The sequence below is a fragment of the Amblyomma americanum genome, chromosome 3, assembly GCF_052857255.1.
Source record: "Amblyomma americanum isolate KBUSLIRL-KWMA chromosome 3, ASM5285725v1, whole genome shotgun sequence".
NCBI lineage: Eukaryota > Metazoa > Arthropoda > Arachnida > Ixodida > Ixodidae > Amblyomma > Amblyomma americanum.
Window position 1 is genome coordinate 128,841,823 of NC_135499.1, and position 27,697 is coordinate 128,869,519.

Genomic DNA, 27,697 nt, shown 5'->3' on the forward strand with positions numbered 1-27,697 from the left:
GTTCAAGCGTGTTAGAGAGGCACAAAGTGAAAGCGCTGTGTGTACGATGGTAAAGTGTGTTGGGGATGTGTACCGATGTTAGACAACGATGACAACGATGCAAAAAAAAAAAAAAAGTTGCTGACATTCGAACGTAAATCTTTCGCATTTCTCCAATGCAGCAGACTGCAGTGATTTGCAATTTTTCATATATACTACTTCGCTCTATAGTACAAGGGGTTGGGTATGTTTCAGGCGTAAGGTGGTGCTCCTGTAGCATTTGTGAAAGTCCTACCCGTTGGAGGGGGCAGTACCAAAAATCTTCTTACCTTCAGGACATTTTGATCACTAAGGATGCATTACAAGCGACACACTGTGGTTCAGAAGCAAACCCCCTGGGCTCTAAACTTCTGACAAAGGGGGTACAACTTAACCAAGAGTAAGGAGAATGAAAGAGCCCTTGAGGCACAAATGCTATAGCCCACGCCACTTGTAATCGCACCATTATATACAAGGCATCGCAACCGAGTCCAGTCATATAGTAGCCCACCATTAGAAAGAACACATTTTGAAATCAAAATATTATTACCTTCTATTCAATGAGATGAATAATTTATTAACTCCTCTCAACAAAAACATGGTAATGGCAATGGGTGTCAGTAGGTGCTGAATCTGCACCGCCTTTAGAGCCGGAAGTCAGCTGCCCACCTCTTGTAGCAGCTGGAGTTGTTGCAAATGGCCAAATCTCTTGTGCCTAGATGGTGATTGTCTTCACTTTCTTTGGTGACTGCAGGGAAACAAAGTACATATCGTTCAAGAATTCCAAAAATACAGTAGCCTTCATTTAAACTTTGATTTTAAAAGAGTTTTCTCAGTAACAACAATCCTTTGCCTACCAATGCACTTGCAATGAAAGCCAAGATTTTGTATCATTAAGCAGGGTGACTGCACAACAGCTTTCATCCAATACCATCACTGCATACTAAGTACTCTGCATTACATACAATTTCAGAACACTGAACAAAGGCAGAACACTTTCAATCATACATTTTTCGCAGCATTGATTTCATCTATCTTCCAAAACTACAGTGCATTTGATGGCACAGAGAAAAAGACACAAAAAGGTTGTGTGTCTTCTTCTCTATGCTGTAGCTATGGAAGTCAAAAACCAATTTGCCCAACATATTGTATTCATTTCATGCCAGCACAGCAAACTGCGCAACAGTGGTTAGTTACACTTGACACTCATGCACTCACCAGCAGTTTTGTTTATGCTACAAGTTTGTACTGCACTAAGGCCCAGTGCCAATGATAAACATGTCTTGATCGATGTCACGCCAGCTACTTGTGAAGACTCCTCATAGATGCATGCAATGTACAAGCACTCCATTAAATTTTAAAAGGGTTTATGGGCTACGAGGGGCACTGTAGTGAAGACTCCGGAAATTTCTACCACCTGGGGTTCTTTAATGTGCACTGAAATCGCACAGTACACGTGCCTCTAGAATTTCGCCTCCATCGAAATTCGACCGCCGCGGCCGGGACCAACCCGTATCGTTTGGGTCAGCAGCCGAGCGCCATAACCACTGAGCTACTGCTGGCAGCGGAACTCCGTTTATCCATACCATGAACTTCACTGTATAAAGGTTCAGTTACATTACATTCAATGATCATATAAGAATGAGCTTGCAAACAGCCCAGTTGTGAAAAGAATCATGCAGGAGCTCCACTCACATCTGGTGCTGGTGCTGGTGTGGAGGTGAACCGCTGCTTCCTCTTCAGAAGCCGTTCCTTCTCCTCCAACTGTCAGTGTAAGAGATGAGAGCAGTTAAGAAGTGAAGCATTGTGTGATCTACATGCCACACTTCAATGTAACTTGGCCCACATACATCCTACAGAGACTGCCCCTTTTCCCATGAAACTTCACAGATATACAATTGAACCCAGATACATCAAACTCAGATGTTTTGAATTATTGGCTACATCAAATACAGATTATCCCCTTAAAATGTTTTGTAAAGTATAGGAAAGTCGAACACAATATTGAACTCCAATTTCACCACTCTCTCGATATACCCAATTGCGCACCACTCCCCTGCAAGTGGCGCTTCTCCAAAAAGCGCTCTTCAACCACTTCTCACTTGCAGAGACGGGTCGGCTGTGTGCTCTTAGGCACGTGCTAGCATCGCTAGTGCTGCGAAACCGTTTTGAAGAGGTTAACATCGGTAGCATTTGAGGATGGCCTTCGATCTCATATTCATTTTCCGTGCCGCATCACTGCCATGCGGTGAAGCCAACCCAGATAACTAAAGCTTAGCCGCAGCCAACGTCTGGGATGCCTCACTCTGCTGTTGCAAGTGTTGCGAAAACCAATTGTCCTGAATTTTATGATGAGCGATTATTCCATTTATAGTGTACTAGCAACAGGATTAGACATCTTATAATAAGCAGTGGCTAGTTCCAAAGAACCATCCGCTGCGGCTTCTATGTGAAGCAAGTTAGCTACAGCTATGCCTGTAGCGAGTGGTGGGCTGCCAGCATGGCGGCGGGTGGCACGCCGCTGCAAGAAGTGCGTCACTAAAGTGGGTGCAATGCAGTTTTGCTTCCAGGTACCACACAAGCTTCTCTAATTCTACTTTTTAAATATCGAATTATGGATATATCAAACTATTCTGCGATCCTCTTCGAGTTCGATATATGCCGGTCCGGCTGTATATTGACAGGCCCAAGTGCAAGCACGCATAAAGGTTGCTGAATCAGAACACTCCTGTGTTCCCATTCTACTTCACTGCTTGAGTGGCTGCCATTATGGGCGAAAGATGCCAACTCCTTCTGGGAAGAATTCCACAGGCAAAGGCAACGCTGAGACAGGCCCCAGAAAAAGAAAAAAAAAAAAGGCCTCGGGGCAGCAGGATAGTTATAAACGTGGTGCTCCCAAGGCTTTGTGGTCCAATGCATAGCAATAGAACTGAAGCAGCCAAATACAGAGAAAGCAACAGGGCGTGAAAAACACTTCAGAAAATAAATTTAGAGAACTTACATCTTTTGCCACAGTAGAAACACTCTGGCCAAACCGCTCAGCTCTCTTCTTCAACTTCGCCAGGTCAACAGGCTGAAACAAAATGTTTGCAAGATGTATAGAACGCGCTTCGGCAAACATTTATTCATCGTGCAGTAGCCGAGCAAATATTTCCTTAAGGGCACAGAGTAAGCCCTATACTTCCCATGCATTTTAGGCCATGTTGAGGTACATGTTTCTTACTAACTAATAACAGTAGCCTAATAATACATATATCATTGTTTGCCAAATTTTGTGCTCTTTTTACTGAACTAGAATATTTGAAATGTGTTCAAAATTCGATTTTTAATAAAATTTTTTCCGGTAGTACACAAATCTGGCCTTTCTTTGCGCATTTCAAAATTCATAACAGAATAACTGCTCAGTGAAATTGCTTAATTCTAGTTCAGTAGTTGGCAACACTTATGTAGATGATTGCAAAAAAAAATCAGCCGTCTGTCTTGAAAGGCATTGGAAATAATGGTACCTTTGTAAGAAAAAACACTGTTTTGAGATAATAGAGCGTAAAGAGAAAAAAGATGTGAAAAACCATTTTTTATTCGCAGAAACGCCTCCATAGTAATTGGTTTAATAGCCCCCTGCTTCGTAGTCACTGTCGCCGTCATTTTTTGGCTTTTCGGCTTGTCGTTTTGACTGTCGGGCCTCTTTTGTAAGCTGTCGTGTTGCTCGGTCCGCAAAGTACATGCGCTTATGGTCAGCTTCCCTCAGCCACTTGATGGTGTTGCTCCCTGGGTTCAATCCACACGCCTTCAAAACGTTGGCCCGTGCGATGCTACCATCATTAAATGAAAGAACAGCATCCAGTGTTGCCATCCGTAGGGTCCGAAGCCTAACAAACACATTCTTTGGCGCGCGTTCCCAAACAACATGGTTGAACGACTCATTTGCATTTTGAGTTCGCCAATGCAGGCACTTCTCTAGGAGCTCAGCCTTCGATAGCTCCCTATAAATGGGTTTGATAGCCTCCAAGACAGATGCAGGCAAACGCTCCTTGTGGAAAAATGGCTTGCCCTCTGACTGACTTCTGTTGAAGGCACACCACGTATCAGGTCCCTTTGGGCAATGTCCATGGCATGGGTCATCGTCTGTGGCCAATAAGTGGAAGAAGGTTGCCCAAACGGCCTTTCGCATTTCATCCAGGTTTCCTACATTTCTTCTGATGGCCAAACCATAGTACGTCTGGAGCTTGTCTATTACTGCATCAGTCAGTCGGCCTCGGCCCGAGAGGCTCTTTCCATCAGAGAGTTTTCCTGCTTTGTTTCCTTTTTTTAGCCTTCGTAACTTTGTGCCCATCCTTTTTTGCACGTGCCCTATGCACTCAACCTTGGATATTTCAACGGAATCACCATATGGCATTTGTGCCTTCACAGCCATAAAAGCCTTGCTGTCACCATCCCCAAGGTATTTGACGTATCGAACGCCGTGAAGCTCCTCACTCCTGCCGAAAATTTTCAGTGCTCCTGCGACTTCCATTCCACAGCTGGTGCCTTGGTAGTTGCTTTGGCACACCTCTCTATGAAGGGGGTCACTGTTTGTACCCTTGATGCTGCACTTTGGACAACGTTTAGACAAAACCTCCACATCCAGCACTTTCCCAGTCTACACTGGTCGCAGAGACTATGCCGTTATTGGAAGTATGGCCTCGCTTCTGACAGCTTCCATCAAGAGCAACTGCGATGTCTTTATCCCCCTCATTCAGCTGCACAGCTTCGTCAGCTGCCCTTTTCATCGACTCCTGAGCAGCAGCTTCGATGTGACCTAGAAGCTCTTGATTGTATTTCGCAAACTTTGTCGGCGGCTTAGGAAGGTTTAGCATAGCACAGAGTATATTTCCTGCAGCCATTCCCTTACCAATGGACCTCAAGGCATACACTAACCTGAGGTTGGCTTCATAGAGGCCAGAAGTAGTTTTCTTCGACGTCTCAAATCGTTGTGCGGCACTACACACTTCACAGTTCAAACTGTAAACGCTTGCAACACCTACCCGTTTTGTCACAATTTCGATGAGCTCAACACTTCCACCGCACTCTCTGCACACACAAATCTGTGTAATTGCGGCACAAATGCCGTCCATGTCCATTAAGCATATTGGCTGCTGCTCTGTAGCACATCCTCTTCCTGGAAGCACAGAGAAAATCTTGAAAGCTTCGATGTCGAGGAGCTGGCGCGTTCGGCGTTCGGGATCTCATTCGGTCGTGGACATCCTTTTGCTTTTTCACGATGAGCGTAGCGGTTGCCGTGAAATTCACGCCTGACGAAGGCCTTCTTTGCCCTGGGCATCTCAACTTATCAGCAGCAACCAACACCGGCACAATTTACAATACTGATCGAAAGGGATAGCACTCGGACGCAGCTGCATGAAGGTTGCAGAAACGTGGAAAAAACGTGCAAAGCGTCTCAGGACTGTCTTGGCTAAAAAAGAGGAGCTGTACAATAGCTGCCAGACAATTTTTTATATGTAGCTGATTTTAGACAAGTTTTGAAATCAGGTGGTGGACTTTTTGGTTGAAAAAATTGACGTTAATCCTGAAAGGGGGCGTGGCCGCTCACTACTTGGTTTCGGAAAAAGCGTTTTTCAGCCGTAAATATGGCTTTCTGAGGAAAGTGCGATCATGGAACATGTGTAGAAAGAATTGAACTTCTAAAATTCCAAAAGAAAAAAAAAACGATTTTTTTCTAATTTTACCTTACCCTGTGCCCTTAAGGCAGCCAAGGCCATCAACAAAGTTATTACTCATGTGAGCAAAACAAGCTTTACTGCGGCATTATGAAAAAAAAAAAACAGCATGTCTTCACTCTACAGTGCTTGCCCAGAAAGCACTGTGGATTATCGAAGAGGTAGCCTTGCAACACTGACAATGTTCACACCAAGTACTGCACACAACAGCGCTCTGATTAGCAACATAAGGCAGCAATATATCCCAGCTATCCCAGTGCTTGCAACTTGAAAAGAATTTATGAAAATGACATTTATTCCAAGAATTTAGATTTTTGAAGAATGTAGCAGACAAAGTGCGTCAACAAGCAAACTCCGAACCACACTCCATGAATACTATTTGAACACATGTGGATCATCTGGGAACAGCACTCTGTGAAGATGCACGAAGAGCATAAAACTTCAATGTCTAAAGTGTGAATGCAGTACAGACGAATTTTGATTACTGTCAAACCGTTGTAACGAACATGGATACAGCGAATTATCGAATGTAATGAGGTAAAAGCAAAAGCAAAGTTTGGTTGGCCATGCTTTATTTCTATCGGAGTTCTATCTGTGTAATGAAATGAAAAATTCAAAATCCGATACTGTATCGGTTATAACGAAGCAGTTTTTGTATTCACGTGGCTCAAAATGCGCAAGAAGCCGTAAAAAATTTCAAAACATGCTAAATTTTGATCTTTTGAATCGCCCACACATAAAATGTGGTTGAATCACCCGCGCTTTCGCACGCCAAGCCATCTAGGGATGACGAATGAATCTAGCGTCAACGGCCACCAAGCAGGTGACCGCACGTCATTGACCACCGCCTGCACGCCACTGCCACCACATTTGCTGACCCACGCGCGTTATCTCTGTAATCTATTCTATCGACGCCGTCGTGCAACTAGCGGCGCCGAAACGCAAAGCAGTTTCGCTTGAAACGAAGATAAAGATATTCAGGGAGGTTGACAGCGGGCGCAAGAAAAGAGACATTGCCACATGACTTCGGCGTTGCGCCTAATACTGTATCAGCCATCTTGAGCGCAAGGCAGAAGATTGAAAACGTCCACTCTGCAGGGGCTCTGAAGAACGACAGGAAGTGTGCAAGGCTTTGTCACCACCGGGATGTTGAAGATGCCCTGTTTTCGCGGCTCAAGGATGTTAGAGCACACGACCTGCCTGTGTCAGGTACCGTTTTTCAAAATAAGGCGAGAAGTCTCGCTTGCGTCTTAGGACACTATGACTTTCATGCAAGCAGTGGCTGGCAGCACTGTGTTGATTTCGTCGCGAAAGTTATCCTGTCAGATAGTGTGAAGTGCTGCCAAACGAAGGTTACGTACTTTTTAAAATAAAGTTTTTGCGAGTGGCCAGAACCCTGATTTGTGTTCATTTTTGCTTTCCAGTACGAAATGCAAGGTGAGGTTTCACATGCTTATACCACGCTTTAAATGAAAAAATAGTGCGTTTTTTCAACTCTGATTTCCGTCTTAAGTTGCCCTTTACTGGGGTTTATTAACACTTTTCCTGAGGAAATTTAAAAGTGCGTTGCTTTTGTGGAAGCCTGTTTTCCCCCTCCATTTCGACGTGGCCGACCATCTCCATCGGTGTGCGTCGGGACAGCATCAGCTGGGCGAGGGAAGTCTCCTTCATCGGGGAAAGGGAACGGCGATGGGAGCGCCACCTCGTAGGTTACATAGAATTTTGCGGAAACGGACAGTCTCTCTTCGGGATCCGGCCAGCGCCACGAGCGGTTGGAGCCGCACGCTCCCGTCACCTTCCGTGGCAGGCACACGGGGATCCGTTGTGCCTTGCCGCTGGACTTCTGGTTCCAGGCAGCGAAGCGAGTGCAGCAAGCCCGCGCTCTGGTCGCCTTCCTTAGCAAATTCTAGGGAACGGCTTTGCCTCAAGAATGCGGCGCGCACGGGAAAACCCGGCAGCCATTGTCGGCGCATACAAATGTTCGCCGCCGATACTTTCAAAGTAGCGCCCCTGCCCCAGCCGGTAAGTCGGAAGTCCTTCTTACGTTGCCTTCTATTTCTGAGAAATGACTCGATGTTTTGTAGCTAGCTGGACCGCTCTGTGTATTAATTGCAACTGTAATAAATAGCATATGAGTGATAGCATATGAGTGTTCACGCTGTGTCGTCCCTCCCCTTTGTCCCTCGAGCACGAGCCCATCCGCGGTTAGCGAGCGGGAACACTGCATCCGCGGAGTGGGAGTGTGGGCGGGGCGGAAGGCTGTCCCCCGCCATATTTCTACACTTTTATAACGCGTATAGGATATATCGAACGAATTTCTGCGCAAAATGAGACCGTTATGACGAGCTTTGACTGTAAAACTCAAAGGGGAGCGGAAATTTGCTTCAATTTGTGGAGTACCGAAGTACAAATGGCTTTTCCATAATGCACACAATGTTTGTGGGACCAAAGATGCCTTATGGTTTAGGGGGATTTCATGTCCCAAAGCGACTCAAGGCTATGAGGGATGCCGTGGTGAAGGGCTCCGGAAATTTCGGCCACCTGGGGTTGTTTAATGTGCACTGACACCGCACATGTGGTACACGGGACTCTAGCATTTCGCCTCCATCGAAATTTGACCGCTGCGGCCGAGATCCAACCCATACCTTTCGGGTCAGTAGCCGAGCGCAACAACCACTGAGGACCAAAGAGTTAATGCAAATAAACCAAAGTTCAAGTCATGACTCCATAGTAACAAGACGCAACAATGATGGGAGAATAGGAAACTCTTAGTAGGAGCAGATTCTCAAAGTACAAAACCCAGGAAAACAGACCAGACAGGAATACTATAGATCAGACCATTTATAATGTAACCGCTTAAAGTGTGGGGCTGCATTGTATGCGGCTTTCTGTGACAACCGCTTCGCTTCCCATGTACTGGCATACCGCTTAATACGCGGCAGCACGTAACCGAAGACCGCATATAGTGCAGGTTCTGGAAAGCCTGGCGGCCCGCGTAGCGGTGCGGGCCCGTGAGTACCGGCGGGTGCGAGGAACATGCTTCCCAGATTGCGTAAGAAGGGGGCAACAGGCGGGGCGACGGAGTGTTGTCAGCCTAGTTCAAGGCAAGACTGAAGGCAGGAGAGGATAGAAAAAAAAATAGAAGTCGTAAAGCAGGCGTTTTTCCTCTCACTCTCCGATGCGCCTCCCTGATTGGAAAAAACATGAAAGCACGTGATCGCACGGCCAGATGAGCATGCTGGAGTGGCGGCCGCGGCGGCGAGCGCACGGGATGACGCTGCAAGCGCTGCTCGTACCAAGCGCACGTGCAGCAACATCTTGTCAGGCCTGAGCCCATGAGCAAGATATGTGTCGTCGCATGTAGCAAAAAGTTAACGTAGGCAAGTCTACCAGCCTCGGCTGTCTTCAGTTCCTTTGGCGTCTGCGCCTCCGAAAGTCAGGAAACGGCAAGTTCTCGAAACCAAGCAGAGCATTATGAGGGACGTCGACAGTGGTTTGAAAAAGGCTACGGTAGCAAAAAAGTAATTTGTTGCAGAGGTTACTGTGTCCGCCATTTGGAAGAACAGCAACAAGTTGCAACAACAGCTGCAGGAAGACTCCACATTGCTTGCAAGGAAGCGGATTCGTGCATCAAAGTAAAATGATGTCACCACTTTGAACGGTATCATGATGTCCGGGCCCAGAGCATTCCTGTGAGTGGCTCGATATTGCAAGTCAAGGCCAGGTGCCTTGCAAACATTCTGGGGCATGACGGTTTCAACCCATTGAACGGTTATATTCAGTGTTTCAAGGACTGGCACGAGATAAGCTCGTCGTCGCCGACCCCGACAGCGTTGCATGTGAAGTAGCCGCCTCAGATGAACACATCGTGGCAGCAGTGGACGGTCGCAATGAGCCTCTATCCGAGGATGACCCGACGAGGTGAGTGAAAGTGCAGCAGCATAAGTTTCGAGCAAAGACACGCTCGACTGTTGCAAGAAATTGCGCCTCTACTGCGCTCAGAGAAACCTCAGCGAGCAAGCACTCAAGTGCTTCACTGTTTTTGAAGATGACGCCATTAGCAATGCAGTTCAATCGCAGGGCCAGACTAAAATAATGTCGTTCTTTCATTCATTACAACGCTTCGACAAAAAGATTTAAAAAAAACATTTTTGTTACCTGTGATTGCAGTGTTGTGCATCTGAGCGTTGTCAGGTGCACTTTGAAAGGTAGGCTGGCCATTCTGAAAACGCGAATGGATGGAAAAACTACGTTTTGGTTACAGTGCAGTACCTCTTATAATGCGGATTTTCCAGACCCCTGCGGTATGCGTTATAAGCGGTCTATGCTGTATATCGACATGTTTCTCCTGTATTCACATGCCACTCTTCTGCACAATAAACTGAAGCAATATGTCAGGTGGAATTATGTTTGCAGATGCCGCAACACGCCAGCTGGCTTTGTAGCATGCGAAAATTTGATTTGGAGCAGGAGCCCAACACTGAGAAATAAAACAGAGCTGCAATTATATAGGATGTTTAACCTAAAAAACTAGAGACTACTGCACGCAGACCTGAATCATACTACAGTCGAGCCCACATATAACGGCCCCACTTAAGATGAACTTTTGCTTATAACGAACGAGACCTGAGCGACCGTCAAAATATACATTGTTTCAATGCCACAAAATCACACATATAACGAACGTCATTAAGCCCTGCTGCTCGGCTACTGCGAACGGACGGTGTAAACCCGGCACAGATGTGAGATAACCTGCCTCCGACACCTTAGAACACCAAGCACGCTCTTCGAAGGCGAACTGCCTGCCCCGTTTCGTGCCGCTCTCAAGCGAGCTACCCTTTCCCCATCGACGCGCCTTCCAAGATCGCCCTCCCACCCCTCCTCGCAACTCTGCTCCCCTCTCCTCACTCTCTTGTAAATCTGCGCGTGGCCTCCGCGATCAACCGCGCCACTGCCGGTGCCAATCGTGGAAGCCAAGCACCATGAAGCAGGCCTTCCGTGGGAGCCAAGAGGTGGCTGCACTGACGCTCATGGACGCCCCTCATTGGTCTCTCCGCTGGCGCTGTGCATCTGTATCTTTAGCTTGACTGCCGTCTGTGCACGTTGCACGTCTACCCCGTCGGGCGATTTTGTCACTCTTGTTGCGGTGCAGACGTTTCGTTGGCTTCGTTCAAATCTCAGGCCCTGGTTGTAATTCGGAATGGCGGACAGGAACACCGTGCCCATTTCCATTGCATTCAGCAGTAGAAATGATGAAAGCAGCCTGGATGGAGGTGAAAGCCACTGGGGAGTGGAACTGCTTCCGCAAGGCCGGCTTCGTCGACACAGTGTCTGATGCTGAGCCTGATGCTTCGGAAGATGACCAGCCCGGCGGCAATTTGTGGCAGCGCGTCGTCAACTCCGACATGGGGGGGTCATGACATTGGTTGGAATGATTTTATTTCTGTCGATGACGACGCCGACCCCGCGAAACCGTGCACGGACTAGGACATCGTTTCTGAACTGCGGGAGGAGAGTGACATGGAGGAATCAGATAAGGTTGAAACTTATGAGCCAGCACCTATAGGCGCGCCTGTGGCAATGGGCTACATAGAGAGCCTTAGACAACTTATCTATGCCAAGGGCCTCGGCAAAGAGCACGCTTCTGCTTTAAATACACTCGAAACGTCCCTCCTCGCATCTGCGCTGCAAAAACAGACGTCCATCACGGACTTTTTCGCAAAGAAAAAATTTTGTGTTTTGACAAGCAACTGTCTCTAAAGCTGCGGTCCACTTACTATGAACGTCGGGATATAACGAACGGATGCCGTGTGACGCTCATGTCCGTTATAAGCGGGATTGACTGTACAGCGTAGTATGCTTCGGTTACAAGCTTCAATGAATGACACGATAAGTGCAGAAACACAGGTAGCCAATCTGGCATATGTGTGCACAAATGAAGTGGAGCTTCCACTGATGTTTTCCACGCATCTGAGTTCTCCAGAGACATCTGCGTAACGTTCCCTTGATAGAGCTGATTGGTCACAGCAGCAGCCCCAAGTTTAGCCTACACGGTGTGGCACACCATAGTGATCTAGAAATGTCATCCGTCAGCACTAATTACCACACCAAAACGCTTCAAGAGAAGATAAACCATGCTCGAAGTCTGGACAACTGGTCAATGTGCGACCGTCCTGGCATTTTTCATTTTACAACATATTAAATGGTGACAGGATGGATGCACACTCCTTGTTTTTCCAGCCTTACAGCCCTACAGCATGCCCTTCACAACCCTGACGCAGTCCGCCCCTGTGCAAGTTGGAAATGCAGAATGCCCCCGCCTCTTATGTTTTGGAGGCAAAAAGGAGGTCTACTGCTATGTTCGGGCTTTAGAACACAAGGTGTTGGGCGCTGCCTTCTGAGAAAGTGAAAGGTAAAATGATTATTTAGAACAATAAAATAGGGTAATCCCACCACCCCACTGTTTTCCACAGTGTGCCGAATTTCTGTCCACTTTCCATAGTTCAAACCTTGGTTAATTCAAACTGCATTGGTGTCCCCATGAAATTCGAATTAACAAGCTTCACAGGTCTGACGTAGCAGAATTTTGGTTATTTACAGGGGCTCTGAAAGGGGCTCTAATAAAGTTGCGGTATGCCTGGGATGTTAAAGCACACCGCTTCATGAATATTGTCCAGCAAAAATTTTTTTAATGTGCTTTGTAGAAGCTAAGCAATCTGTAAACAAATTTGAATTCAGCGTCTTCGCACCTTTCCCTCTTCTCTCATTACTTTTATTATTTATTTATTTATTTGAAAATACTGCAGCCCCATTCTAGGGCTATAGCAGGGGTGGTTACATAAGATGTGGTACAATTCCACACATAAAACGGTATATGACAAGAATTACAAATATAAACGCTGCACACAACACCATACAATGCTACGACTCAATTGCTGACGCAAAATCAGAAATTGATAATGCACGAATATTGCCATGCAAAGCGTTCCAACTCTCCACGATACACGGAAAAAAGGTGTATTTGGATACGTCCGTACGGGCAAAAAAAGTTTGGATATTAAGATCGTGATGGCTCCTTGTTGCAGATGGTTTTGAAAATGAGATGTTTACCCTCTGAATGGCAAGTAGCAGAATGCACTATTGAGTGAAGAAAATTTGCATGCCGGAAGGTCGGCACTCCTCTGCTGGCCTCACCTCCGGAGGCGGAGCTCGCCGGAGCTGCGCGGATTACTGGCCGCGGCCATGGTGGCTGTCTGTCGTCTCAAAGAATCTAACCAATAGCCACCTCTCAACTTGTATACGCAGGTACGAGCGACGGAGGAGGGCGCGACCAAGAAAAAGTCATTGGGAAGGGCTCACCAACTTTCGCGCGGGATTGTGGGTTCTCTGCTGAGTGTAGAGGTGCATTATTTGGCTCAGGTTTTCGTGACAAAACAGTGTAGTGATTAAGCGAGTTGATGTGCTCTCCGAGTAAGGCATTTCAGAGCCCCTTTAAAGCAGACTGAATTGGACATCAAAAGGCCTGTCGTAACATTATTGCTGATTTACTAGATTCAAAAGCACACCTTTTCTCGGGAAAAAATAATCCCAAATGACATTTGCATCAGAATCGAGTATAAAAATGAAACCGATGAAATTATGCCAGCAACACCCTATTGACAACAGCATCACTAAATGCCGGCTGATATTTTTTTTTTTGTTAAAAATGACATTGCCATATCACCTACTGCAGTCATGGACATCGATAGGCCTCGCACCAAGCAACAGGATGAAGTGTGCCTGCTGCAAGACTTTGTGGAATGAGTAAAAGATGCGCGGTGCACATTCCCGTCTTCCACGGTTGAGAAGTCCGTCAAGAAGAGCAGAATTTCAAATCCCATGGACAGCACCGAGAACAAAATGCTTTGGGTTGTTGCGACAAGGAGGCTTCCAAAAGCAACGATGAGTGAAGACAATTTTGCCAGCCAGACAGGAAAAGGAGAATGAGCATTAGCGCCTTCACTTCATCATGGGATTAGAGTGGTTACAATAAAGGTTGGTATTCGTTTCTTCATTGAACCATGAAATCCTGGTGCACGTTACAATCGAAGACAGTGAACTTTTTTTTTTCTGTGAAAAACAGGTGCACATTACAATCGAGGGTGCGTCAGAAAAGAGTAAATACGGTATACTGCATACAATACTCCTCAGGCTGTTCCTGCATAAAAGCACAAATCTTTTCCTTTTTTTTTATGTGCGGCTTTAGGACAATGGCCTTCGTAGTCAACAAGTTTTCACATCTGCTGAAGAAGAATTTCTTTTCATCAGATTTCTCGCTTCAAAAGTTGCAGAATCCCATCTCCAGGCATTTAATGTAAAATAGAAAAACAAATTTCAATTTATACGTAACTAGTTTGCAACAACACTTACAGGAGGGTTAGCAGTAATCGATGTCCTAGACAGTTTCACCGAGCTTGTCTTGACAACAGAGCCTTTGGTTTCTGCAGCTGGGCTACTCTGAGCAGAAGCACCAAACCTGCAGGAGAAAAGCAATGCAAGCGGTGAAAATGCCTCTGCTTTGACCTAGAGATCATGTTTCAGGACCGGCTGCCCGCCTATATTTTGGTGCACATCAGAGCAGCAGTTCCAGACTATTGGGAGTAAAAGTTTACAAGACGCATGTTTTGGGGAAAAAAAATTTACTATACCTCTGCCTTGAGATCCAGTCGCATGGTATTGTTACCATGTGGATAGAGCATGCATGTCCCCTCACATTTCAGGCGACTGGATTATGCGATTGCGCCGAAATAGTTCTTTCAGTACATTTGCGCCCCGTTAACTTCTTCAGCCAATAATACAAACCATGGTTTCTCTATAAAAAAAAAACTCAGTTTTGTTGAGCAGAACAGAAAAACGTGTCAGGGTTTTAATTTGGTAAACCGATTATAGTGCGAAAGCACGTGCAGTATTAGTGGATGAAGAAGACTGAGTGCAATGCACAGCACGAGGGTGGATAGCAGTTTAACACGGGGCGTGTTTGGCCACGGTAAACAGCCTAGTGCTCTCGTGCAGCGGCCTGATTTGATTTCATCTTTAACTTAGCCTGGCGTCGCTGTTGCTATGCTATGGTACAAGATCAAAAGATGACAAGATTCTTGGTTGGTGTTGGCGAGCATATCAGTGCTTTCGCAATAAGAACAATGATGTTCAAGCACATACTGCTGAACCCTCCCAACTTGGCCACATTTAGGTTGTCTAATCAACAAACAGAGTTCAATAAGCAACAGTAGTCAGGCCTCTCCAACATCAGTGAAGACTACTTAGGAATCTAGAAGAGCAGCAAAGGACAGCTCGTGCAACTAGCATTAGCTAAGAATAGACCTCACTATAAGGACATAAAAAAAAAAGCAATGCTCCATTTGCTCACTGCAATGCAAATAGTCTTTTTAACAATTACCGGTACGTACAAACTTGCAAGACTCTGGGCAAGCATGACACAATTCGTACACATCTGACTTCAAGACACAGCTTCATCACAAAGCAAGAGCTTCAAAAACCTCATGTCTTCAAGGGCTCAAAAAGGTATGCAGATCCTCATCTGATCTGATGTTTTATGGTTTATCGGGTTTAACGTCCCAAAGAAACTCAGGCTATAATGGACGGCGCAGTGAAGGGCTCCGGAAATTTCGACCACCTGGGGTTCTTTAGCATGCACTGACATCGCACAGTACACGGGCCTCTAGAATTTCGCCTCCATCGAAATTCGACCACCACGGTCGGAATTGAACCCACTTATCTGATCCGAAACTGCTGCATTAGGTGACATGAAAATCAGTGCAAACTACCATATACACTCGTGTAAGGGCTACACTTTTCGTTGGCAGTTTTGACGGGGTGCAGCCCTTACATGAAACTTTTTTTGCAGATATTTTTCACATTACAGTCGAGCCACCTTTACACCTCCCCCTTTCATGCTGCGACATGCATTGTTATGACAAATTAGTGCAGCCCTGGCAAAACCTCCAAATATATATTGCATTGAAGCATGAATGATAAGATGCAAACCTGACAACTGGAGCAAATTAACCGCCTGGAGTAAATCAGCTTGCTAGATCAGTTCACTAGATCCTCCGAAGATCCGGTGCTCAAATGACAGTAATGATGCCTTGGCCGACTGTTCGAAGGGGTGCCCCACGCGTGCAGTCTGCAGCCATTGGTGTGAGGTGGCATTTGCCTCGCCTGCTTTTTTGCATGTTTCACTGCTGAAGGCCTTGAGGAAATCAATTATATGTCCGTTATAATTGAGGCTGTTGTGTGACAGTCAACTGGTAACAAGGTTAAGACCTTTTATGAGAAACCATGACTAGATTCAAAGCGCGTTCACTCTGGCTTCATGCAAAGCATGCTAGGTCTAGCAACAACGGATGAACAGTGCACTACTACAGCACATGGTATTCCATCGGTAATGCACCACTGGCGTATGCGCACCCTATTATAGCTTTTGCACACTATAATGTTTTGTCCTTCCTGGCGCAAACGCTGAGCCCACAGGATGAGCACACAGGATGAGCACTGTGGCACCATGTATTTGCAGTTTCAGCTGATGCATCTGTGGTTGCACCTAATGTCGCAGGTAAATAAGAGTATATACTAATGCAATTTGCAACCCCCAACTTTTTACCCAGATTTTTTAAAGAAAAGCTTTTACTAGCATATTTTGCACCTTGTGTTGTGCCACACAAACAGCATGTAAACGGGTGCAAGGCAGGCTTGGGAAGACGGGCATGGCCAAGTCACCGTGTGCGGCTGCGAAAGGTGCGAGTGGCGAGTGCACGAATTGTGCACCATTTACCCGGCTCGCTCACGCTGGCGGTCACTTTCCCAGATGAACAGTTGCATGCATGCCCGAATCCAAAACTACCAAACCATTTACTCTTCAATTTGCCACTAGTCAGCCACATGCGAGTGCGCCGTTTTATCATAAGTTGTCTCCTTTGCCTCTCACAGCTGGCTTCACGGTTGTATTACTGCACGTTTAATGCTTTGAGCTGCACATGTGCTGTCATACCATTCAACGGGGATATGAGTCACATTTGGAGTAAAGTTTTTTTTTTGGCCAGCGAGGGGTGCAAGATGGAAGGGTCTATGTATAGGCGGCAATATGCAGTATATACTGCGTGTTATGACCTTTGTAGCGTTTTTAGGGCGTTTAGAAAATTTTTGCGTAATTTGCGCACCCCTTTTGAAGCATTAATTTAAAAAAAAAGTGCACAAATTACACAAGTAATATGGTATTACCTATTAGCTCACGGCTGGACATACTATATGGGCATAGTTACATGTATATAAAACATTTGGCAGACTTTTTTTCTTCTTTTTGAAGTTAGCCAAGTTGGGGGTGCGGCCCTTATACGAGTATATATGGCAAATCGGAAGTAGCAGCACAGATGATTTACCAGCAATTGATAGAACAAATGACAACCATTTGAACAATGTTACAAGCAAGATTTGAGTTTAGAGTGACACTCCTAGGACCACGATCACTTCAACTTCCACCCAGAATGCTGAAAACAAGAAATAACTACACACTTACCTTTCCATTCGCACCTTGAGTCGAGCAGTGTCCGAAATTGGCATGTTGAATTTCTTTGACCGAAGTGCTATCCTCTGAAAACAAAACAATTTGTTGATCTGAACAGTGCATGTTACTGCATTGCATGTCTGTCTGAACCGCCCTTTTCAGGGGAAGCAAATATGTCAAGGCATCAGCAGAACTTTGTTACATACCATCAATTACCATCACTGTCATTGCTACTGAAGTCCAGAATAATACCACCAAAAAAAGAATGTGGCTACTAGCACACAATTGCCTAGAAAATGCTCAAATCTGCAATTTACTGCACAATCATGGAAAACAAGGGGCCCTAGTTGGGGCCCATGCAAGATGGTTTCCATACCATCTCATGAGTTGAAACAGGATGAGCTGACACCTGTCTAATCTTGTGCGGTGATATGGAGGAAGTGGCAATTATTTTCTTGGGAGATTGCGACATCTGATGAAATGTGGCTGCACGAGTGCCAGCCTTAAAAAATGTAGTGCATGACCAAAGACAGGCACCAAGCCTGTTCAGCAAAGCCCGAAAATTCTTGGCACTAGTGGTCCAACTCCTGGAAGAGCAATATTGATCCTATTCTGCAACTAAAAAGGAGAAAATTTGGAACTGCACATGTCTGAAGGAAAAATGGCCACCTTTACATCATCCTCAGAGCTTCTGGAAACTCACCGGCAACCTGCAATCAGATCAGCAAAATGACCTCCCACGTACAGGTGTTCTCTTACAATATGAATGCGCACAATGAAATCTTGTTAATTTGGTCCCCATTAACTTGAAAATTCGGATAAATCGAACTAGAAGCGTGGTGCTGGCCGACACCCATAGAAGTCTACGGGATTGAACGCTCGCTAATTCGGATATGAGCGGGCTCGCACCAGTTAAATCAGACCGGAGGTTGCGTCGCAGTATGACCTGCACAGTCAGCGATGATCCAAACAGACCTCAGGAGTGCGTGAAGATGACCGGAAGTACCTCATTGCCGAATTTAGCTTGGCTGTATAGTTTTGGATTCGCTTTTCTTAACTTCACGGCACTTCACGCCTGCCATCGGGCATGCACACAGGCCAGTACCATTTTGAACAGTGCTTGGCACGTCACTGGTCTCGATTTTTATTCAGTCCGAGCAGTCTGTGCAGTGAAGCATCCTCAAAATGCAACGGGGCTCTTTGTGAAGAATCCCACTGCTACTGCGTCACACTTTGAAAAGAGCCATAGAAGACTTTACAGTTCAGGAGCAATTCTTCGACTTGTTGAGGGAGTTTGCGCGAAGCAAAGCATTTGATGAAACCGTAAAAAATTGTTGCTGTAGTTTGGTTCTCACCTCAAATGTAGGCAATTATCATCCAGGCGTTCACTAAATAAATTACTGTGATGCAAACGGTTTTCAGCAGTTTATTTAGGGCTATTCAATAATATTAACTATTGTTCTTGCCCCATGAATGCCAAATTGATGAGGCTTTACTGTACCTCATTCTGCACATGCAAGTGAAGAATTCAAGCACCTGAATTTTGAATGCCTCTCATCCTCCCTACTCTTTTGACTGTTTCCAGTGACTACATTTTTAGACCATTAAAAGATGCAATAGGTGGGAAGTTCAACCCTAATGAAGATTTGCAGCACATGGTGCACAAGTAGCTACATGCACAGTCAAGAGATTTTTTTTTTTTTTCTAACAGCATTTTCACACTTCCAAAGCACTGCAAACCTTGTATTAAGAACCGTGGAAACTACCTCAAAATGTAATGACACAGGGTAATCCGTGCGGTCCATAAATATTGAAATAAAAATAATTGTTTCCATCGGATTAACCTCATACAGAGGTTAGATTGGGCTAAAGAAAAAAAAATTATCGTCTTGCGACACAATGGGCTCATACAGTTAAAATTACTGAACGAAGTGAAGAGCAGGCATGAACTATTTCGTTAAATCGGAAAATTCGTAAAATCGAGGAGGCATTTTTCTGCCCTCCAAAATCTGAAATTGCAACACAGCGGCACCCGAAGGCTACCGCAGCATCATATTTTCCGGCAACTCGCACTTGCGCTTATGAAAAGTCCACAAGGCCCGGATTGCTTGTGTGAAAGTTCTATCTGGTAAAACAAATTCGTGCAGCGGCGCAGTTTGCAACCACGACAAACAAAGACCAGGACCACAACTTCGGCTCCTAGATGTTATATTGGCATGCTGCCAACAAGCTGCAAGACATTGTGGGCAAAAAGAAAGTGAGAAATCACCATTTTTTGGTTCATTATTCCCGAAAAAACTTCATCGTTAAATCACGTTTTGTGGTCATTTTTTGGTTATTTCGGGTTATTGAGAACACTGAACGCTATGGGTGCTTGCCGGGGAATTAAAATTTGTTCATTAGACCAGGAACATCGTAAAATCGGGTTTCGTTAGATCGAGTTTTAACTACGAAAAGAAGCTAACACTTGCTGAAAAAAAAAACATTCGGAATGTTACCTTTCCTTTCTAATGGCGGTACTAAATGGAAGAGAAAATTAACTGCTAAATCATACATGGTGGTACTTTTATATAAAGTAGAACAAACAAACATATGCTACCTATGTGATCTGAACCTCAGTTCTACGTCTCTTAATTTCAATGACTCTTGGAGTCTTCCTACCCTTATCTGCTGAAGAGCACAGCAATGGTCATGGTCCTGGCAGTTTCCATGCTACAAATTATTTAATTTAGGTGCCATTCTGCATGGCACTTGCAGCATAACACTACATACCGTGTCTGCCACCATGCTCAAATCTGGCATTGCTGAACTCTGAAGGTTAGGCTATACATGAGAAACACCTTCAAAATAAGAAGGCAAGACAGCCACCGCTGTCACTCGGTAGAGTACAACACACGACCAAGGATAAAACTGTCGCATTGACAAGACGGGAGGGGGGCTGTAAGTGTAAAAATACAAATTTTGGTTTCACATTCCAGCAACACAGTACAGACTTGTTGTCAAGCACAGGCTCTCAAAATGAAAGATGATAATCCGAGCGCACAGGCTTCGCTGCCTGTGCCTTACACATGTGTAGACTCACGATGGCAAAATTTTCACTTTAATATTAGTGTCATAGGAACAGCACCAAGATCCCTTCAGCAAATCTCAAAGGATATCTGCTTCAGTACAGTGCGCAAATTTTCTGAAATATCTAGCAGTCAAGATATTGTGTTAAACACTTAAGACATGCATTCATGCGAGAGCACATCAGCACGGCACACTGGCTTGAAAGCTGAAAAATAATTTTTAACCTGCACTGAGCATGTTGTTTTTGTCTCCCTTCAAAACTGAAGCGAATGGCTTAAGAGAAGGCAAACATCTCCCGCTGAGAGATACAGTAAAAGCTCATCAATTCGACCCATGTTACTTCAGAAATTCAGGCCACCGCAGGGTTCCCGCCCAAAGCCCGTTAAGCCTATGACGTTGAATGTTCGGTAATTTGAAAACTGCAGGGCTCACATCAGTTCGTTTGGATTGGCTCCCGAAGCGGCGCCGTGTCAAAATATGACCTGCTTGACTAGCGATCATCCAAACATCTGTCCTCCGGGCTGCCTTGCATAGTACCCGATTCCCCATGCACTTCTGACACACACGCGACAGCACACATGACGACGATTGGAAAGCCACGTCGCTAGGGTTAAGAAATTAACGATCACCTGCTTGACAAATAAATTCATTTCGATAGCTTGGCACCATTCTAGATGAACATCTGCACTCGAGAAACCAGATTAGCAAAAGTTGGAAAGGGTGTTAAACTTTACGCCATACTTCCAAACAATGTCTTGCGTGGCGGTGCCTGCCTTTTCTCTCAAAATCTCAACTTTCGTCGCCAAGTCAAACGTGCGATAACTTCCACGAGTCGCCATGACTGGTAGAACCACTGCATGCGAAGTCCAAACAACGGTCCAAGTTACACTCGGTGTGGAACCATCCGCGGAACAAACGAGAGAGACACAGTTTGCACCAAACGAGTCAAGTGACGCCGCCGCGACTTGTCAGCACATGCTAAGCCACTTCAAGATTAGCGGCGCTGCGGGCGCTTACGATGGCATCGATGTATCTTGTTCGTTTCAAGGCGGCGGTGCCGACAACCCCGATGGTATCAAAAACGGTCGTAGTGATTTTCAATTGAAAAATAACTTCTAGTTAAACTATACCTCAAGCTTTTCAACTTCGAATCACTGAGTGATATTTCTATAGAATTACATATAAAACAGTCGGGACCCTGAAATCACTTCTAATTAACGAAAAAATCCAATTAGGCAACTTTGAATTATTGGGAGTAGACTGCATAACACAATGTAAGCATATCAAGCCAAGCCAGCCACTATTCCAGTTATTAAATATCCCTGCTTTTATTCTTCTGTGCACATTAAAAATAGTGGTCTAGATAAGCAATGCAGTAAACCAAACACCCTTTTAATGCCTTTGATTCACTCTTCTCAACCCATTAGAAACCACCCATACGATTAAGAGGGAAATATTTGACAATTTGCAAGAACGCACTTAATGAACATATCTGACACAGGTGATGGTCGTTTTCGGATTGTGTCACTTATGCTGCGTTGCTTTGGTTAGATTTTGTTGGCTATACTATAATTATAATGCACACAGTTTAAAAGATAAACCCAATGTTTTGTTTTGGTCCCTCACCAGTATTACTGTAGTTCTACATTCGCACAAGAGCTGAGACTTTGCGTACATACATCTGTTTCTGAACCCAACAATAGCCTTTGGCTATGAGTTCAGTCAGTGTTTGGTAAATTGTATGGCAGAAGTAGAAATAAAATGATATGAAATGAAAATAGACCAGCCATGTTTCATTTTCGGAGTTTCACTGCCATGCCTGCAACGTCAGCCAGCCACGTAGCCAAGTCAAGCTGTGCGCTGTTTCCTTTTCTGAAGAGTCATACCACAACAGCACCAATTCACGCACAATAAGAGCCATTTCTGGCAGTTTTTTGGTGGCCATTCTCATTTCAAGCTTCCAATGGTTCAGAAGTTTTTTTCTGCTCCCTTGAAGTCCAAACTGACGAGGTTTAACTATACCACAAAAAACCTGCCACAAAAAAATTCAAAAATGCAAACTTGTGACGGCAGAGACAAGCAGCTTTGACACACGAGAGATTGAATGAAATACTACGTAAGGCACCGCGGTTCTTCGGTAAACTGTGAGCTAATACCAATCAACACTTCCTCCTGCACTTCAACTATAAGCTGTATTTTGAATTATCTCAGGCTTTAGATTAAACAAGTTTCCTCAGTAAACATTTCTATGTTTGTAATAAATGATTTGGCCACTACACACCTCCTCCGCAGAGAGCCCCTTCGTGGGAACCTTGGAAGTACCGGTCTTCTCTTCTGCTGTACTGCTTTCCGACAAGGCTGTGACCTTGACCCGAGTCTTCTTGGCATCGCTTTCTCCCGGTGCCGGATCCTTGGAAGTGGGCATGGCTGGCTTCTCTGGTGTTGTAACTGTGGCAGCAGGAGTACTGGCTGGTGCTCCAAGCTTTGCAGGAGTGGGTGGCGGCTCCTTTGAAACCGGCGTGGCGGCCAGTAGCTCTTCCTCACTGGCAAGGACATCCCCATTGTTCGCCTTCCCCTCTGTAGGCAAGAGCAGACTCTCTTCGAGAAGAGCTTCATCTTCATTGACATCGACACTTTGATCCAGACCGTCTGCAAAACAGAGGAAAAAAATTGGGCACAACATTCTATGCGACCTAAATGCTGACCCGCAAAATTCAAAACTGCTAGGGCCACATTACACGCAATCTCTTCCAGAAACAGCCCTCACAATTTCCTTAAACTGATGCCATGCAAACAATGTTTGCCAATACCAGCATAATTACCACAGCATCATATTTGCCACGAGACACATTTTGATCTCAGAAGAGGCACTGAAGTGCTGCTCCTTTAGGCATATACACGGGCTGCGGTAACAATACAATGACGGTTGATCAACAGCGTTGCTACAAAAGAAATTTGCGTGAAAGAGCTCTGCCTTGTGATACTTCTCAGTCAGGGGTTCTCAATTTCTGTATCTCACGGAACCCCAACAGCTTTAAAAAGGTGTTCAGAATTCTTATGTCTTATGTGTCATGGCTTTCTTCCCTTGCTGCCCAAACTGCATGTGAAATAGAGCATGCAGATGCGTGGCCCCTAAAGAAATACCCAAATTCAATTAATAAGGAATGGTTGTATGGCGGAAGATACAGCTGTTACATACTTCCCTCTTGAGGAATACGGGAAAACTGCCAGTCACGATCCGAGAGTACCTGCCCAATGCACTCTACTCCATTCTTATTCTAGTTATTTCATTCTTGTGGTTCCAGTTTTCCCTTCTGAGAATGTTGAACACGACTTTAGCTTTCTGCACATTCATTTTAAGCCCACCGTTTCCTGTCTAGGGCATTGATCATGCTTTGCAATTCGTGCCCTGAGTGCACCTGGGGGCTTTATTTTCTCATTCGTGCTATCTCACCTGCCACTGCAATGAGAAGGCTGGTTTGCAATTAAAACGTGCATGCTATGTGGCATGTACTACGTCCTTGCCAACCGTGCTTACTGAGAAAAAAATTTGTGCTCAGAGTACGCAATCTTAAAAGCATTAAAAACAATGAAAACGAACAAGCTTCTGTAGGTCAAAAGAAAAGCATACATGGACTTTCGAAACTATTAACGGAAATGTCACCGAGGTTTTAGGTGCTTGTGGGCGTTAATGCAGAAGATTATTTCTTGGCTGCAGAGTGCAAGGCAAGGCAAAGTCACCAGTGAATCACAGATTATACTAAGGTAGTCTCCATAAATTGGTAAAACAGTCTGCCGTGAACAATTAGAGTACCAGCAGTGGCTAAAGGGAGGCTGGGAGTTGAGCCATACATGAATTTAGGCACTCAAGAAACCCGGAAAGCACTTCAAAGGACCTACAGGTTCTGCAAAACCAAGTCTAAGAACCCCCCTTCTAAATCCCTCAATGGATACACGATGTCAAAGCAGTGACAAGAAGTGACCCTTTTCACACATTTTGCAAATTCACCAGCCATCAAATATGACATCTTCAATAAAAATAGTTCTGAAAAGAAGTCGTTTTCCTTTTATGCAGGCTGCCAATATGAAACGCACTGATATAGCTGCAATGTTATGGCGGAGCATGCTAAAAACATGCCATCTGATATGTGTCAGCCAACCTGATACTATTACAGTTTTATTATGCCCAAGAACACACACAACCTTCCCCTACTCCCCCAATATAAGTCAAGTGTGCCACACTCTACATCATTTGTGAGTTGCTGCCTTTAACAAGTTAGCATTGTTTAATGAACTTTATGTGCAAAGCAATATTGTGGCCTGTAAGGAACACTGCAGTGGAGGGCTCTGCATTAAATTGACACTGAGGGTAAACTGAAGTTTGCCTGTATCGAAAGACTAAGGCAAACTTCTTGTCAAACTTTTTGCCCCAAGCAACCCCAAAAGCCTTAAACATGTGCCAACAAAACCCCATCACAATCAGTCAGTACTGCTTGTGAATGGACCCTTTGTGCTTTATTTACTGTTTCGTTCACTTTTGTAAGTATCTGTTTCCTTGCTTTCAGCCATCAGTTTTTTATTGAATGCCTATCCCTGACTAGTGCTCAAGCCTTCATCCCCAAGACAAGAAAGCAGAAAACAAGTCACAAGACAAACATTCCCTCACATTCACATACTCAAATGGCTAGGCTGCGTACAAAATCATGTGACGCCTCGTCTGGAATCATTGGCGCTCCAGCATCAGCGCGGAGTCTGCTTTTTTTTTTTATTTCGAGATACTGGCTTTTCGACGTGAATGGGCTTGCCAACGGCAAAGGCATGCCCCCGCACCGCTGACACCAAGAGACGTGAAAACTTTTTCGTCTTTGCTGGGCTCGGCTAGCTTGACAGTGCGGCCTACACTTTCAGTCGCCATGCGCAAAAATGCAAGTAACATGCGTTGCCTAGTGCACCATGCCCTTCCCCACCATCTTGACAGAGTTCTAAACATGCATGCACTGGCGCAACTAGGTGCAGCAATGTCCTGTCGCTATGTAAAGTTCACCGGGCGAGCCATTGCCATCGGCACTCCTGTCGAAACAAACATGCGATGCCATTACCAGTGCGTAGCATCTTGGCATGCTGCCAAGGTCTGTACTGCCGACAGCATGAAACTGGGAAACGAAACAAAAGCTCAGAAATTAATTTTCATAAATCAGGTACTGTGTCTGCTTCGCACATGCTCACCGGAAGTGTACCGGAAAAAGCGGGCAGGCCAGCGTGGGTGCTCGCAGAACCCACAAAAGCAGCCCGCGGAACCCAGTTTGAGAACCTCTGAACCAAGGCATGCTAACAACAAAGAGACTGCTCTCACCAAAAACGATACTTTTGCAAGTTGCCTTGACCGGCTAATTTTGCAAGTAAAATGCATGCACCGACACCAAATTTTTGGCATAGATCCCAGAGGTTACGCTACACTGCTATTCCCTTCAAAATGGCGTCAACCAGTCTTTCTCAGTGTGGACGGCCCGAGTTTGAATCAAGTGGGAAGAAAATTTTAAATTCAATTTTCTCAGCCATAAATGGGTTTTTCGTGCTTGACAAATGTTCACATACCTAGAAACAGTGAGAATAAATTTTTACTGGGAACAATAACTGCATGGAGTTGTTTTGACCAGTCAATTTTTTTAGCATATACCAAAATCATTACTGTACACAGGAATTTTGCAATTCGCCCCCATAGACATGCAGCCATGACTGCCAGGGTCCTATCTGTAAGCTCCTGCTCATCCGCTGAAGATAGCAGCATATATACCTCAGCGACTAGTAGTTCTTTACATGTGCCACAAAAGTCTGCTTCTATTTAACTATGCAAAACAAAGCAATTTGTGCAAACAATTATTTCACAAAGTAAAGTGGCACACAGTCCCTGGACAACGCATGTTTAAATGTTTAACTTTTATAGTGCGAATATTGAGCAGCGTTTTTTTTTTTTAATTTAATCAGTACCTTAAACCTTACTTTGAGGTCCAGAACAGGACAAGGAGCAAAGTATACTCCGCGGTTAATTATTCCAGTAGGAAACACAACTGCAACATTCCACAACTGAAACACGTTCGGTAAGCGTGTACCCAAGTACTCCGAGCAACTTAAGGTGCCAGCGCAGTGTCAACCACAAGACAACATAACTGTAGCAGCAACTGCAACCCGCACCACTTCATGTGAAACAGCCACATCCTCAAGAAGCGGCTTCCCTTGAATGCACTAATAAAGCAGGAACTTAGCAGGATACTGGCCAGAATACTCTTGACTGCACTTCAAGTACTTAGTTTGCGTCTTCAGAAATAATTTTCGCCGCGTTAGTGTTAAGTGAGGACAGCGGTAATGCAGGGCTACATTTAGCAGCCCAACATACGTTCTCCGCGATCACACTTATACTGAAATTGCTAGCATGTGACCACAACTTTGCTTACATACCGAAACACAGTCAGACACAAGACGCCATTATCGATAAGGCGACAAACCTCTTCTCGCGGAGTAAATCACAAAGATTTCCAATCAAGAAAACTTAAGAAAGTTTGAGTCACGCGCCAAGGGCTATTTGAACAAAGAAACGCGGCACAAGCGCAGCTGGAATGAGCTTGTGGCAAGCATCAGCTGCTCCAGCAACACTGACCGAAACCTTTGCGCTCGCATCAGAAAAACCGCGTTAGCAAAGGTTCAAATTTACTACCACAACGAATATAGCAAGCTTTGACGAAAGCTTACCGTCCAGCTGCACGTCGCTGATGTCTGTCGGAAGCAAGAAAAGCGAAACAAGAAAATTAGAAAGCACGTAAGAACCAAGTAGGTTACAAGCTGGCGCAACGCGGACCCCCACGAATTTACCTTTGGGCAGGCCAAGCGCACTTTCGAGGCGTTCCGTCAGCTCACTTTTGTTGCCAGTTGTGGGAAGGCCCCTGGCTTTAAGTTCCTTCTTCAAGTCAGCAACCTAAAATAACAGAGAACATCACACGCTTCCTTGTCAGTCTTTGTTTTATTTTCAAACACAACGGCTAACCCTGCCGAAACAGACGCCAGCGGTGACACTTTTATAGCACGGGCGTGTGCAGTACGTAGAGGCTGCACGCTTTCACTTGCATAGCAGAAGTGACTGTCGCTTTGTAACAACTTTATGTACAAATAATGAGCGAACTCTACACACCTTCATGTTGCGAATGGAATCGCCGCCTGCCGCTGCATCCACGCCGTCCGCCATGGTAAACAGTTTTTTTTTTTTTTTCCTCACTCTATCAAGGTTGCCGAGTAGGAACAGTAGTGGGCTTCCTAAAAATTTATTATGCATATCACATGT

At 45.1% G+C, this 27,697-nt stretch overlaps 1 protein-coding gene across 1 annotated transcript; it reads right to left on the reverse strand.

The window, feature by feature from the left end:
- Positions 1–559: 559 nt before the first annotated feature.
- On the reverse strand, positions 560–27,645 carry LOC144124909 (uncharacterized). The gene is made up of 9 exons (XM_077657856.1): positions 27,548–27,645; positions 27,232–27,334; positions 27,112–27,135; positions 22,646–23,013; positions 17,308–17,381; positions 14,145–14,250; positions 3,020–3,091; positions 1,714–1,782; positions 560–766 (listed from the first exon to the last, which is right to left on the reverse strand). The coding sequence occupies exons 1-9, from the start codon at positions 27,599–27,601 to the stop codon at positions 734–736; spliced, it is 903 nt and encodes a 300-aa protein (XP_077513982.1). The 5' UTR covers positions 27,602–27,645; the 3' UTR covers positions 560–733.
- Between the last annotated feature and the right edge of the window lie 52 nt (positions 27,646–27,697).

Coding starts and splice junctions, on each gene's coding strand:
- LOC144124909 (XM_077657856.1), bottom strand. CDS start 27,601: ATGGCGGACGGCGTGGATGCAGCGGCAGGCGGCGATTCCATTCGCAAC. Junction 27,136..27,231: donor TGCGCTTGGCCTGCCCAAAG/GTAAATTCGTGG, acceptor TGCTTCCGACAG/ACATCAGCGACGTGCAGCTG. Junction 17,382..22,645: donor AGGGGCTCTCTGCGGAGGAG/GTGTGTAGTGGC, acceptor TTTTGTTTTCAG/AGGATAGCACTTCGGTCAAA.